This window comes from Trichomycterus rosablanca, chromosome 12 (assembly GCF_030014385.1).
Source record: "Trichomycterus rosablanca isolate fTriRos1 chromosome 12, fTriRos1.hap1, whole genome shotgun sequence".
In the NCBI taxonomy this organism is placed as follows: domain Eukaryota; kingdom Metazoa; phylum Chordata; class Actinopteri; order Siluriformes; family Trichomycteridae; genus Trichomycterus; species Trichomycterus rosablanca.
In genome coordinates, this window is record NC_085999.1 from 15759566 (window position 1) to 15776014 (window position 16449).

Consider the following 16449-nt stretch of genomic DNA (forward strand, 5'->3'; position numbering starts at 1 on the left):
CCTGACCATTGAAAAACATGAAAGGGGGCTAACAAAACATGCAGAGAAACAGATTGACTACAGTCAGTAACTGTAGAACTACAAAGTGCTTTTATATGGTAAGTGGAGCTGATAAAATGAACAATGTGTGTAGAGTGGTTTTAACGTTATAGCTGATCGGTGTATCTGCATGTTTTGGAAGGCTGGAATAAAATGTTGGTACCTAGGTAAAACCCTGTAAGGAGAAGGCTTAAGTAACCAGAGTGATGAATTGTGTGACCCTATATTTATAGCCTACCCTTTGTGCCACTATGGTGCACAGCAGTCAAGCAGATAATCTTTATAATATGCTGTGGACGCCTATGAACTCAATGTTGGTTTGTATGTTGGCAGTATAAACGATGTCATAGCTTTTGGATAACTACACACCTCTATATATGTTTGACATCTTATTTTCTCTTTCTGTGCAGTATCCTCTTTGCTGACATTGAGGGCTTTACAAGTCTGGCATCCCAGTGCACAGCTCAGGAACTGGTCATGACCCTGAATGAGCTTTTTGCAAGATTCGACAAGCTGGCAGCAGTAAGTAAAAATTCTGACTGGATATTACTGAATAGAATTATACTCCCATTGTTCACTACTCATGGGATCGTACTATGCACGGAGTAGATTACAGCAGCCATGCTTTGCTCATTAATCTTCCTGCTGTTGAGCCAGAGGCACATCTCATTATCTCCAGTAGGTGTCCTGAATTAAAACAGCTCCCTTACTGTAGGTACAGATTCCCTTCTGTGATCAGAGAAAGCTCTTACTATGTTCCACACCAGCCTATATACAGTATACACCGATCAGCCATAACATTAAAACCACCTCCTTGTTTCTACACTCACTGTCCATTTTATCAGCTCCACTTACCATATGGAAGCACTTTGTAGTTCTACAATTACTGACTGTAGTCCATCTGTTTCTCTGCATGTTTTGCTAACCTCCTTTCATGCTGTTCTTCAATGGTTAGGACTCCCACAGGACCACCACAGAGCAGGTATTATTTAGGTGGTGGATCATTCTCAGCACTGCAGTGACACTGACATGGTGGTGGTGTGTTAGTGTGTGTTGTGCTGGTATGAGTGGATCAGACACAGCAGCGCTGCTGGAGTTTTTAAATACCGTGTCCACTCACTGTCCACTCTATTAGACACACCTATCTAGTTGGTCCATCTTGTAGATGTAAAGTCAGAAACGATCGCTCATCTATTGCTGCTGTTTGAGTCGGTCATTTTCTAGACCTTCATCAGTGGTCACAGGACGCTGCCCACGGGGCGCTTTTGGCTGGATATTTTTGGTTGACTATTCTCAGTCCAGTAGTGACAGTGAGGTGTTTAAAAACTCCATCAGCACTGCTGTGTCTTATCCACTCATACACAACATGTCAGTGTCACTGCAGTGCTGAGAATCATCCACCACCCAAATAATACCTGCTCTGTGGTGGTCCTGGGAGAGTCCTAACCATTGAAGAACGGCATGAAAGGGGGCTAACAAAGCATGCAGAGAAACAGATGGACTACAGTCAGTAATTGTAGAACTACAAAGTGCTCCTCTATGGTAAGTGGAGCTGATAGAATGAACAGTGAGTGTAGAAACAAGGAGGTGGTTTTAATGTTATGGCTGATCGGTGTAAATGTCGACAAGCCTAATACTTCAATCAAATATAACTATGCGTTTTGTCTTGAATTGAGTTGATTTATTTCAAATCCCACCTGAAGACACTATAGTACTTTGGTGGATGATTTTTCACCCTCTGCAGATTTACAGATTTATGTATTGCACAAACCTTTCCTGCCATTTATGACCCTCGTCAATAAATTCCCTGATGTATACACCTTTTCTAATTAGTGTGTTGATCTTTTTGGCCACTATTATTGCAACAGGAACATGAATGTAGCATAAAGGCCATGCAGTCTCAATAGACAGATATTTTATTTTAACTGAAGAGCTCAGTGGGTGTTTTTGCATAACTGTGCCCTTGGGCGCAATGCCTACATGGTGTACATGGTCTATGAGACATGGTTTTATACATCTGGTGTGAAGGAACTCCAGTGCCCTTTACAGAGTCCTGACCTTAACTCTATTGAACATTTAGGATGAATTGGAACATCACTATTAATATTAAGCCTGGCCTTTCCGATCAACACCAGTTTTTACACACCTCCTTGTTTCTACACACACTGTCCATTTTATCAGCTCCATTTACCATATAGAAGCACTTTGTAGTTCTACAATTACTGACTGTAGTCCATCTGTTTCTCTACATGCTTTGTTAGCCCCCTTTCATGCTGTTCCTCAATGGTCAGGACCCCCACAGGACCACCACAGAGTAGGTATTATTTGGGTGGTGGATCATTCTCAGCATTGCAGTGACACTGACATGGTGGTGGTGTGTTAGTGTGTGTTGTGCTGGTGTGAGTGGATCAGACAGCAGCGCTGCTGGAGTTTTTAAACACCTCACTGTCACTGCTGGACTGAGAATAGTCCACCAACCAATAATATCCAGCCAACAGCGCCCCATGGGCAGCGTCTTGTGACCACTGATGAAGGTCTAGAAGATGACCAACTCAAACAGCAGCAATAGATGAGTGATCGTCTCTGACTTTACATCTACAAGGTGGACCAAGTAGGTAGGAGTGTCTAATAGAGTGGACAGTGAGTGGGCACAGTGTTTTAAAACTCCAGCAGCGCTGCTGTGTCTGATCCGTTTATACCAGCACAACACACACTAACACACCACCACCATGTCAGCGTCACGGCAGTGTTACTTGTAGATGCAAAGTCAGAGACGATCGCTCATCTATTGCTGCTGTTTGAGTTGGTCATCTTCTAGACCTTCATCAGTGGACACGGACGCTGCCCACGGAGCGCTGTTGGCTGGATATTTTTGGTTGGTGGACTATTCTCAGTCTAGCAGTGACAGTAAGGTGTTTAAAAACTCCATCAGCACTGCTGTGTCTTATCCACTCATACACAACATGTCAGCGTCACTGCAGTGCTGAGAATCATCCACCACCCAAATAATACCTGCTCTGTGGTGGTCCTGTAAGAGTCCTGACCATTGATGAACAGCATGAACGGGGGCTAACAAAGCATGTAGATAAACAGATGGACTACAGTCAGTAATTGTACAACTACAAAGGCTTCTATATGGTAAGTGGAGCTGATAAAATGGACAGTGAGTGTAGAAACAAGGAGGTGGTTTTAATGTTATGGCTGATCGGTGTAGATTTGATGCAATAATCAAAGCAATTAACTGTATAACAGAAATAATTGTAATACAACACATGGCTGAATGGGTCAAACTGATCCTTAACAACAGGGTCTCTTGTGCAGTTTTTGGGTTAAGATAAGACGTGCTGGGTGACATTCAGGTGGTTATCATAAGACTCAGCTTTGATGTTCTGTGTGTCCTGTGCACAGCCTGAGGCTCTCATATTATTTTTATCTTCTCTCTTCTTGTCATTTCTCTCTCTTCCTCTTTTTAACTTTATCAGCCAGGGGTGTCAAACTCATTTTCACCGAGGGCCACATCTGCGTTATGGTGGCCCTCAAAGGGCCGATTGTAATGTATCCTGCTGTGATTGCAGTCTGCCTTTTAATTCTTGGACAATTTGTTGTTTTTCCTGCAGGCTAAATTCTGTGTTTGGTGTCAAAATGCCAAATTTATACTGTATATTTATAATGTATATCTACATTTATATTGTACTTCTTTACCACAGACACAGCCTCATAACACAAGAGACGTACCGGTTTCTCTTCTTAAAGCACAAACTTGTATTCACGTTCCCATCTTTCATTAAATTACCTTCCTTCTGCTTCAATTTTCTCTTCTTGTACATTTTGGGATTATTTGTAAATATTTCTCAACATAATTTGTTGGAAAACCGCCCCAGTTAAACGCTGATGTGGAAACACCGTCATCTAGTGGCGGGATGCGGTCACGTTGCAAGTCACAATTTGTCGGCATGCATTGTGGGAGATGCAGTTTATGTACAATTTTACAGTGTATTTTAAGACAATCATATGTCTTTTAAGCTCTCGCAGGGCACATAAAATGACGTGGCGGGCTGGAAGTCACAGAATTATTCAACCCACTGACCAGAATCCCTCATAAGAGGGTGTTGTCAAGAGCTTCATTAGTTGTGCTTAAGATACAGCACATCAAATACCTGGACAGGCTAGGAGTTTGTTAACTGTGACATTCGACTGCATGTTAGAAATATGGCTAAGTAAAAAAAAAAAATGTTCTCCACAAAGTTAAGAGAAGAGATTAATTTTATGGTAAAGGTAAAGGATACACACTAATAGCAAATGCACTGAATAATCCTAGAGATACAGTTGGAAGAATAGTTTGCAAGTTCAAAGTTAAAGGAACACCAGCTACACTACCTGGACGTGGCAGAACGAGGAAGCATCACCGGCTGCCACCAGATTTCTGAGAAAGCAGGTGGATGAAAACCCTCGAACGACTGTAAAAGACATGCAGCAAGATTTTATGGCAGCAGGCACTGAAGTTTTAGTTTGCACTGTAAGGTGCGTACTAAACACTGAAGGTCTCCAAGCCTCAACTCTGAGACGTACACCTCCACTGACCCAAAAGCACAAGAAAAGTCAGCTCTAATATGCTCAAAACTATCTAAATAAGCCACAGACAGTTTGGGCCTATGCTGAAACGAACTTCCTGTCTACAGTGAAGCATGACAGTGTCTCTGATTGTCTGGGACAGCTTTGCTTCCTTTGGCACTGGAAACCAGCTGTATGTAGAGAGCAAAATGGATTGAATCAAGTATTAGGAAATCTTAGGAGAAAACCCAATACCTTGTGTGAAGAAGCTGAATCTTGGACATCATTGAACCTTCCAATAGGACACTGATCCCAAGCATACCTCAAAGTCCTGGAAGATTTTAAAGTGGCCGTCACAGTCGCTTGACTAGAACCCCATAGAAAATCTATGGTGGGATTTAAAGAAGGTGCATGCAGCACACAAACCCAAGAATATTGGTTCACTGGAGGCACATGAGAAATGTGCTAAGATTGCTCATGAATGTTGTCAGAAGCTGGTCTGGCTATGCATTACATTTGCAGCCAGTTATAACAGCAAATGGTTGGTCTACTACGTACTAAGAATAGGGCAGTTGTAGCCTAGTGGTTAAAGTACTGGTCCAGTAATCAGAAGATTGGCGGTTCAAGCCTCACCACAGCCAGGTTGCCACTGTTGGGCCCTTGAGCAAGGCCCTAACCCTCAATTGCTTAGACTGTATACAGTCACAACTGTAAGTCACTTTGGATAAAAAGTGTTTGCTAAATGCCAAAAAATGTAAATGTAAATGTACTGCCTACCATCAAGAGGTTTAATAATTCTGAGAATGCAATAGTCATTAAAATGGCGTTTTGTGTTGAATTTGGAACTATCAGTTGTTTGCATTATTGCAAACAGCTGAAAGATTGTACATTTTGCTAATAAACCTAATTTGCACAACCGGTTGATTCATTTTGATTACAGCTGTATATTCTTGCTTGCGTGACTGTAACTATAGTGTTGAATTCGCCCATGCAAAATGTAAAAACAAGTAGGGCACCTCTCAGCTTTCCAAAAGCAGATTATAAACCTGAAGTCCTTTAGTCCAAATATGGATTGCAAGATTATTGAATGAAAATACATGCAGACTGAACTCTGACCTTTTAATCCAGTAGGGAGCAGTTAGAATGTGTGTTTTCCCTCTGCTTTCTTAATCCACCTCTATAAAATGTCAGCCCAGAACCCTTAAAAGGATAAATTATGTCTGCTATGTGTTATGGATTATTAAGGTCCAACCAAGAGCTTGGTTAAATATGAGTTATGACTGCATTATAATAGCTAAAATGATTATCACAATTATTTTGCTTAATATTGATGTCTATTATTTTTCACAATATATGGCGAGCCAATCGTTTATTACTGTAAGTAAAAATGTAAAAGAAAAAAAAATTAAATGTAGAAGAAAAAAAGTTTAAATAGTAAAGAACCAGAAACATTGTGTCTGTTTGCAATTCTCTGCTGTACTTGAGGAGAATGGCAGCAGTAACTAGACATATGAAGTGAAATCAGCTTCAATAGTTATAAGTTCTTAAATTTGTCTATCTATGATTTTAATTTAAAACTAGTTTAAATTCAACATTACATTTTAATCAAATGTTTTTATTTACCAGACCAGGGGCCTCATTTATAAAACATAGTACTTGTTTCCTCTTTATTTTCTTATTTTTCCTCCAATTTTCCTCCCAATCTAGTCTTATCCAATTACCCAACTGCATTATGCTTCCTCTCTACTGATGTTGATCTCCACCCTGGTTGAGGAGAGCGAGTCTGACACACACCCCCTCTGACACATTTGCAGTAGCCGACTGCATGAGGCGAGTTCATATGTGGATCAGCTTTGTGTACGGAGACACACACCCTGATCGTATCTGTTCAGACGTCATAAATCAGCCAGCAGAGGTTGTAATTGCATCAGTTATGAGGTCCCGTCTGCCCCCCACTCTGTATGAACAACAGCCAATAGGGGTTCATGTAGGATGGCAGAGCTGAGTTTCGAACCGACGGGTTTGAAATGTCAGCTCTGGTGTGCTAGCGTGTTTTACCGCTGCGCCATCTGAGCGCCGTACTTGTTTCCTCTTTGTAAATTGTAAATCACAACCTTCTTATATATGTGCGAAGGTGAACAAGCATCATGTATCACCTCCTTACCGCCCACACTTATCCATTTTATGGTCCATGCAAATGACTTCATGAATAGCTTAATATGGGATGTTCCAGTCATTGTCGAGTAAAATTTTAAAGAAGGTGAAAACCCAAGGTGTAAAGGCAAGGAAAAATGTGTTGTTTGATGGCCTCAGTAGTGGTGCACTGTTGCAGAAGTAAAATACAAAAAAGTAGGGAGTAAAACAGGGAGTAACTGGTGGGGTAAAGCCCACACTTTCATCCTCACCATTTCATGTAAGATTGGTCTCAGTAATTGGGGAACCCCTCTTAAATGGTGTGATGAGTTAAAAGGAGGGAGATACCAATTTGTCTAATGAGCCCTACACAGGAGAAACAGGTAAATGTTTTTATAGTTTTAGACATTTGAAATAAAGACACAAAACTCTCAGACTGTAGTCTAAAATTGTTTAATGGACTATTTAACTGCTACTGTGGATGTGTACAGTAGGTCACAAAGCAGCTGAAGACTGCAAACCATGCATCGGCTATGTCTCTGGTGCCCTGGTTGCCTCTAGCAAAGTCACTGGTGCGCTGAGGTCGTGTTCTCACAGATGCTTTGTTACAAATGCAAATTAATACAATTACAGCAATTGACAAGATGACAAATTATCTATAAAAAATAAAAGGTCATGTCTGGTTTTTTAATTACATTAAAGAACGTACAATTATACCCTTTGCTTTGGTCTCCAGTCATTCACAATAGAAACATGGCGTCTACACACAGTCTAGCAGCAGATTTTTTTTTTTTTGCAAAGGATTTAGGTCTTTTACCATCTACAGTTTATAAAATTATCAAAAGATTCAGGATATCAGGAAATCCTGGTGCATAAAGGCCAAGGGCAGACACCACTGTTAAATACGTGACCACAGAGCCCTCATGTGGTATTTTTTTAAGTAACAGTCATGCTACCGTGATAGACATATCCACATCGGCTCTGAAGTACTTTGGAAAATCCTTGTCACCTAACACAGTTCGCCGCTGCATCAAGAAATGCAACTTGAAACTGGATTATGCAAAGAGGAAGCCATCGATTAATTTTGTGCAGAAATGTTGATGAGTTCTCTGGGCCCAAAGTCATCTAGAATGGACCAAAAAAAGACAGTGGGAACATGTTGTGTGGTCAGACAAGTCCACGTTTCAGCATTTTGGGATTCTACATGTCAAAGATAAAAAAGACCATCCAGACTGTTACCAACAATAAGTGCTTCAAGTATCTTAAATTCCCAAATGAAGTGTAATTAAACAAAAAGGTGATGTGACCCAGTGGTGAACATGCCTCTGTCCTAGCTTTTTTGAGTGTGTTGCAGGCATCGATTTATAAATTTGTCTTTTTTTATTTATTTAAAGAAAGTATTAGTTTCTTGACCTTTTTGTTCCAGTGAACTAACAAATTACAGATTTCAGTTTTTTTTTTTTTTGCATTTTTAAAAAGTGTCCCAACTTTTTTTGAAAATGGGGTTTGTGAAACTAATGTAAGGCCACACTGTTCTCTCTCTGGGTTTGGAATGCAGATCTGAAAGTGAACAGTAACCTTATGGAATTCTCTGCTGTGTCTGAGGAGACTGACAGCAGCAACCGAAAAAGGCCCTAGTGAAAACGACTGACTGTTTCTTTACCCTTGTTAAAATCTTTTAGCGTCTTTTATTTGTTTTGTTTTTAATAAATAAATAAAATTAACAAATTTTTCCTCTGTGGCTTTATTTATTGTGTTTTCCCTACTTATTCTAGATCTAAACACTTAATTTAGCTTGACATTCTTTTAATTATTGTGAAATGTAAAATGTAGTAGCATGTAGGCTCGAAAGCATGTATGCTCAAATGCATGTAGGCTCAACTTAACTATATTTGGAATCACCCTGTTTGTGCTGTAACAGTGACTCCTACTGTCTAGCTGAGGTGCTGGCAGAAGTGGCGGAGGAATTTGGAATGAGTTCTCCGTATGTGCCAAGACTCTTTGTAGGAATTTGCTGCTGGCCGGTTTAAAGATGCGGTCAGCAGTTATATATCTGAGGAGGCATGTGGCCCTACTCAGTCAGCACGGGTGTCTTGTGACCTGCATAGGTCAAAAACCAAACCACAAAGCATTGATAATGACCCGTGTGTGTGTGTGTGTGTGTGTGTGTGTAGGAAAACCACTGTCTGAGGATTAAGATCTTGGGGGATTGCTACTACTGTGTGTCTGGCTTGCCAGAGGCCCGGGCTGACCATGCACACTGCTGTGTGGAAATGGGAGTGGACATGATTGAGGCCATCTCGTGAGTATCACAGCTGTATAAAACTTCATTTTTCTTCTGTCTTATGATTGTTTTTTATTCTGCCAATGAATGTATTTGAAAAGGTTTTTAGTTACATGTATGTGGAATTTCAGTTTTTCCTCTGAAAGGTCCTGGGAGTTTTAGGAGTTCATGGATCAATTTCTGTGTCTGTGGAGGCATGGATATATAGATAAAATAGTGCCAATACTATTATAACACTATGTAGTAATACTCACTCTCACTCACTTTCTTAACTGCTTATCCAACTCGGGTCGTGGGGGGTGGGGGTGGGGTGGGTATGGGAGCCTATCCCAGCTTTTCAATGGGCGCGAGGCACACAGTAACACCCTGAATAGGGGGCCAGTCCATCACAGGGCAGATACACCTATACACACACATTCACCTATAGGGCAATTCAGTGTCTCCAATTAACCTGACTGCATGTTTTTGGACTGTGGGAGGAAACTGGAGCTCCCGGAGGAAACCCACGCAGACACAGGGAGAACATGCAAACTCCGCACAGAAAGGACCCGGACTGCCCGGCCTGGGGAACAAACCCAGGACCTTCTTGCTGTGAGGTGACAGTGCCATATGTAGTAATAGTATTTGCGTATTTGCTAAAATATTACAAACATAATAAAAAGGAGTCCTGTCAGATTTTATTTCTGGAAAATCTTTATTACAGTGAAGAACTTTTTTTTTTCTTGCAAGCAGTTCTGAGTTCTAAGTTTTGATTTTCATTTTTAGTTTTTCTGCCTCAGTAGTTGATCATTTTACCAGCAGCTTTTAACTTAATTAGTAGGCAAATTGAGGCACAATAAGCTTAAATAAATTAAACACTAATTCAGTGCTTATTAAATGCTAAAATCAGATTACAGGAGCAAATTGATCTAATTTACTTTAAACCTCATGGCCTTTGTACATCTATTAACTTACACAATTTAAGGTGCAAGCAGTTCTGAATTCTTAATAAATAAAATTGTGCTTGTTGTAATCCCACATGAGAGCAGATCTATGAATAAGACTGTATAGCATCAAAAATATATATATTTTACCCAAGTACTAGTCACCGACATGTCCAATCCAGTGTATGTATGTCTGTGTCTGTTTGGTCAGTAGTTTTAAAAGACCAGATTTACTGCTACATTGAGAATTAGCATGATTACTTTGTGTATTTGCTAGCAGGGCAGCAGCTGTGACTTACAAAGCTAGATGAGTCTTGTTTATAGGTTTTAATTACTCAGTTAATAGAGCAGTTATATGGACTGAATTATTGGCTTGAAAAACCTTTATTACATTTAAGATAAATTCATAAATTAAACATTTTATTCACTAAATTATTTTCTTAATAGAAAGTTTTAAAGTTAATAGTTTTAGTTAGCAATAAACTGTATATAATCAGCCTGATTTTGCAGTTGCAGCCAAAATTGCTCATCATCAAAGATTTTCTTTAGACATGATTAGGATCAGTGGTTTTGGAACGCATAACCATCATGGTTAGCTGATGAAATCCACCAATAGGAAAATGATGTTGAGTGTCATTGTTTAGCTAATGTATTAAACCTTGTGACTTTGTTATATTGTTTGAATGAGCGATTCAAACAAAATGCTAACCTAATTACGTTAATTTGTACCAATATACACAGTAACCTGACTATTATTACAATGCCATAGCTGCAACCACAGATGCCAGTATGTGAAGAAAACACTTTTTGTTGTATTTAGGCATAGCATGTTCACCATTATGCCCATGTGCTTTTATGACATGACTTGCCCAAGAATCTGATCATATAATCTGAGCTCACGATGACAAATCAGATAGAACATTTTTATTTGTCTCACATAAGAAACATTAAAATCGCACAGTGTAAAGCTAGCTTTAGTGTTTGTGTATGAATTGTAAAATAAAAGGTGAGCATTACACTGCAATGCTTTATTGGAATGCTCAGGTAATTGTATCAGAAAAAGCCATGAGGCGTATTGGATACCCCCCAAACATACACTCTTGTCATAAAGAAATAGTAGATAAGGCAAAGCTGAAGAATGCCACAAGTTGGAGTCTAGTCTCTGCCATGTTAATTTTCTTACAAATCATACACCGATCAGCCATAATATTAAAACCACCTCCTTGTTTCTACACTCACCGTCTATTTTATCAGCTCCACTTACCATATTCAGTACTGCAGTGACACTAATATGGTGGTGGTGTGTTAGTGTGTGTTGTGCTGGTATGAGTGGATAAGACACAGCAGTGCTGATGGAGTTTTTAAACACCTCACTGTCACTGCTGGACTGAGAATAGTCCACCAACCAAAAATATCCAGCCGGCAGCGCCCCGTGGGCAGCGTCCTGTGACCACTGGTGAAGTTCTAGAAGATGATCAACTCAAACACCAGCAATAGATGAGCGATCGTCTCTGACTTTACATCTACAAGGTGGACCAACTAGGTAGAAGTGTCTAAGAGTGGACAGTGAGTGGACACGGTATTTAAAAACTCCAGCAGCGCTGCTGTTTCTGATCCACTCATACCAGCACAACACACACTAACATACCACCACCATGTCGGTGTCACTGCAGTGCTGAGAATGATCCACCACCCAAATAATACCTACTCTGTGGTGGTTCTTGGAGAGTCCTGACCATTGAAGAACAGCATGAAAGGGGGCTAACAAAGCATGCAGAGAAACAGATGGACTACAGTCAGTAAATGTAGAACTACAAAGTGCTTCTATATGGTAAGTGGAGCTGATAAAATGGACAGTGTTTGTAGAAACAAGGAGGTGGTTTTAATGTTATGGCTGATCGGTGTATATAATATCAACTTTAATTAGACCTTTAAATGCAAATAATGGATAAGATGAAAGCAAAGAACAAAGTGAAGTATTTTTTCCATTGCCAAGTCTCTTAACTTTGTGTGTAGGGACTGTATGGTAGGTATTATGTCCCCTACACAATAGCCACTAGTCACTAATGCTAAGTTTAGTTTACTCTCTGGCCTGTACCACCTTTAAGCTTTTGTTTATGAACACTTATTCTTGAGTTATTTCTTAACATTGTGTCTGATGTTTTTTTTGGTAGATTTTACCTTTAATTGTGTTGTAATTGTTTATGTAGTAATAATGTTGGGCAGTAAAATGAATTACGGTAGAACTTTCCAAATCCAAATCTGTCATTGGTAAATATGGTTTCTTAAGACCACCCACGGTGATGCAATCACATTATATGTCCTACCACTGGTTAGTGCATCAAAAACATGGAATACAGCGACAAATTGACAAATATAGAAATCTACTAGAACATCTAAGAAAGGGAAAGCCAGATGGGCACTGACCTCCTGTTTCCAGACTTAATGTATAAATTAAATAAAAATTTCTAGTCTCCTGCACCACAGATGACCATTTCAGCTACTATTCTTAGTTTAGTCTGTTGGGATTTTCTTTTGCTATTACTTTACATAACTTTGTACAATATAAGCACAGCCCATACATTTTGTTTGACTCTGTCATTTAGAACTGTAATTCAATTTTTATTCTATTTGCTTCAGCGTTGTCCTGGAGTAAACAAAAAAAAACTATGCACATCTGCCACCCAACCAGGAATGAGCCATAAAAGTGTTAAGTGTGTAGGTGCACCTCTGACACTAAATGAAAAAGCACAGAGAAATCTGTCCCTATATGGGAAAACTGAGACATTTCAAACAGGACTAATAAGGATTAGCTGTACCACCACAGATCAGATGTTAAGCTGTTTAAACGATGTGTTTCTCCAAGTGCCCAGTTCAGAAAACAATACTGGGAGGTCAGTTTGTGTGAAGGAATAGTGATGAAACAGTAATGAAATTAGTTTGAGAATGTCCCCCTGCCTGTAAAAGACCACCCAAGTGAAACGGTCTACTTTGCCTCGCTGGGAAGTAAGCGGACTTGGTGAGGTTTATCTTTTGTCTTGTGTGACATTTAGTTTGAGATATGTTACCTATCTAAGCATATTGTATGTTTCCCAGATTGGTGAGAGAAGTCACCGGAGTCAACGTAAACATGCGAGTGGGTATCCACAGCGGCCGAGTGCACTGTGGGGTTTTGGGTTTGAGAAAGTGGCAGTTCGATGTGTGGTCCAATGATGTCACTCTTGCAAATCAGATGGAGGCGGGAGGAAAAGCAGGGTGAGTATTTAAATCATTTAGAAACACCTTGAAACTCAACGTCAGTTGGTTCTGGGAGTGGTGTTGAGTTTCAAAGACGTTGAGTTTCAAGGTATTTCTTCCAGTAAGGTTGTATGGAAAACCTGTTAATGTGTTACATGGTCCTGTTTTTTTTTAGGCTAATGTAAAATAATCTGGTTGTTTTTGACACTTATACACTGAAAATAACACAAGTATAATACAATAAGCACTGAAATACAATTAAAAACAGTTAAAAATCAATATAAAAGTACAATAAAACCTGCACTTTACCTTTACTTCTTTATTGTTTTCTTGTGCTTCTTAATCGTGGAGATGCTTGATCTTGGAGTACCGTATTCCTTATGCGAGTTCAGTAAGTGCACTTCCTATGGAGTGTGGCGGCGCACAAAACCTAATGTGACTTATTGTACTAAAACAACGAGCGAGGAATTTCATTAGTGGAGAGAACTTATGAGCAGTAATAATTAAGAGAGGTTTAGTGTTACTATGTCATTCTTTTAATACATTGTCACATTAAGCTTTTTAAATGATAAGCGTTTTAGACTCTTGGAAAAGCAGATTCTCACAACTTCTCAGCACCCTGAGCTATAACACAAGTTTAAAAGTGAAACAGGAGGAAAATCCATCAAAACACAGATACATGTGGAGCTTTCAGAGTGAATTTGTCTGTTATTTCTTATATTCGCACTTTGATGAGGTGTGTGTTACTGTCACTTTGTTTAGCGCTGGCTTAAGCGTTGCAGTATAACGTTGAGTTTAAGGGTACACATTTCTCTGTGAAGGGCGATTTCAAGTTTATGGGACGTAGAGTTACAAAGCACCACTGTATTCAGGCGCTCAGGTGGAGCAGCAGTGAATTACACTAGCCCACTACCACTGGGATTCAGAATTTGAATCCCCAGAGGTTCTATTGGCTATTCGGGTGTCTACATATAGACATGATTGGCTATGTCTGAGGAGAAAGGGTGACGTGATGAATTTGGCCCCCTGTCTGGGGTGTGTTAATGCATTGCACCCAGTGATTCTGGGGAAAGCCGGACCCACCGTGACTCTGATTGGGATAAAGTGGATAAACAAACATGTTAAGTGCTGCTTATATGTATTATGTTGTTTTTTTATTATTATTTATAAGGTAATAATAAGGTGCTCAGGTAACACAGTGGCAAGTTTTGCTAGCCCTCTACCACTTGGATTTATGGTTCAAATCCGAAGTGGTGCTATTGGCTGGTTGGGCATAACCAGGGGAAGGGGGATGGCCAAAGTCCTGCAATGGATTGACACCCTATTTAGGGTATTTATGCCTTGTGCCCAGTGTTTTCAGGTGAACCAGATCAACCATGATAAAATTGTTGATGAAAATTAATTGAAAATGTATAAATGTTGTCTCCTTTGTCTTGTTAATATAAGCATCAAATCAAGATCATCCTCTTTTGCTTTTTTACAGCCGTATCCACATAACTAAAGCCACGTTGAATTATCTAAACGGTGACTACGATGTGGAGCCTGGCTTTGGTGGAGAGAGAAATGCCTATCTAAAGAAGCACAACATCGAAACGTTCCTCATAGTGGGCTGCAGCCAGAAAAGGGTCAGAGACCTTTCTCTTTTCCCTCCGCTTACATATTGTCTTACAGAAAAAAACATAAACAGTGCTATTTTTAGTTTTACATCTGCTTCCCAGAACATGTTTTTAATCAATGTGTAAATTATTAAAACGGAAGGGCAGATGTTCATCTAATGAGCACTTGTGTTCAGTTATTCTGGCAAGAAGACTGAAGGAAAGGGGAAAACATTGAAGTTCAGTTCACCAAAACTGTTGATTGTTACTTTTATGTATGAAATGTGGGCATGCACGTCCGTAATGTACGTAAATAGCCAATAAAAAACTGCGAAATCGCTCACTGGCCGTGGTTAAATGATGGAAGGTCGGATGAGGGTTCCTCCTCACTGCAGCTGTGAAATGTGATCTCTGTGTGGGGTTAAGAGTCACTGACGTGTGGTGGGGGATTTACTTAGGGCATAGTGTGACTCTCCATTGTGGTATGTCTCTCGTTGGGAAATCACACCTGTTGAAGGGGGCGAGTGCTAGTCCGCCGCTCTTTTTGGCTCGCATGGGGTGGTGCATGTGGCACAGAAATAGCAGTAGGTAATAGGAAATAACTAGATTAGGGGGACAAAAGCCAAACTAATAAAATGGTAATAATTATTTTATAATACAATGCTTTTGACCTTACCCTTCCATACCTTACTCCACATTACCATACCCTACCTTACCCTACCTTAGCCTGCCCTACCCTACCCAACCCACCTGATTTTATCTTACCTTACTTTACCTTACCTTACCTTATTTTACCTTACCTTACATTACCCTACTGTACCTTACCTTACTTAAACTACCCTACCCTACCATACCTTACCTTACCCTACCTTACCTTACATACACTACCCTACCTTACCTTATTTTACCTTACCCTACCCTACCTTACCCTACCCTACCTGACCTTATTTTACCTTACCCTACCCTACCTGACCTTATTTTACCTTACCCTACCTTATTCTACCATTCCTTACCTTATCTAACCCTACCTTATTCTACCGTACCCTGCCTTACCTAACCCTACCTTATTTTACCTTATCTTACCCTTCCCTACCTTACCTAACCTAACCTACCCTACTTTATTTAACCTTATCTTACCCTACCCTACCCTACCTTATCTTACTTAACCAACCCTACCCTACCCTATCCCACCTTATTTTACCTTATCTTATCTTACCCTACCCTACCCTACCTAACCTTATTTTATCTTACCCTACCCTATCTTACCTTATTTTACCCTACTCTACCTTATTTTACCTTACCCTACCCTACCTTACCTTATTTTAGCTTACCCTACCCTACCTAACCCTAACCCTGCCCTACTCTACCTTACCCTACCTTACCTTACCCTATGCTACCCTTACCCTACCTAACCTTACTGTACCTTATCTTACTCTACCCTACCCTACCTCTCGTTACCATACCATACTTTACCTTGCCATACCCTACCTTCCCCTACCCTACCTCACCTTAGCTACCTTACCTTAGCTACCTTACCTTATCCTGCCCTACCTTACTTTACCCTACCTTACCCTAGCTACCCTACCCTACCTTACCCTACCTTATCTTACTCTACTCTACCTTATCCTACTCTACCCTATCCTACCCTACCTTACCTTGTCTTACCCTACCCTACCTTATCTTAATC

At 40.1% G+C, this 16449-nt stretch overlaps 1 protein-coding gene across 1 annotated transcript in view; it reads left to right on the top strand.

The window, feature by feature from the left end:
* adcy5 (adenylate cyclase 5) overlaps nt 1–16449 on the top strand; it is a 146562-nt gene that overhangs the window by 96599 nt on the left and 33514 nt on the right. Inside the window, exons 4-7 of the mRNA XM_063005738.1 lie at nt 450–561; nt 8898–9025; nt 13027–13185; nt 14651–14792. Of these exons, the coding sequence (XP_062861808.1) occupies nt 450–561; nt 8898–9025; nt 13027–13185; nt 14651–14792 (541 nt within the window). The remainder of the gene's footprint in view (nt 1–449; nt 562–8897; nt 9026–13026; nt 13186–14650; nt 14793–16449) is intronic.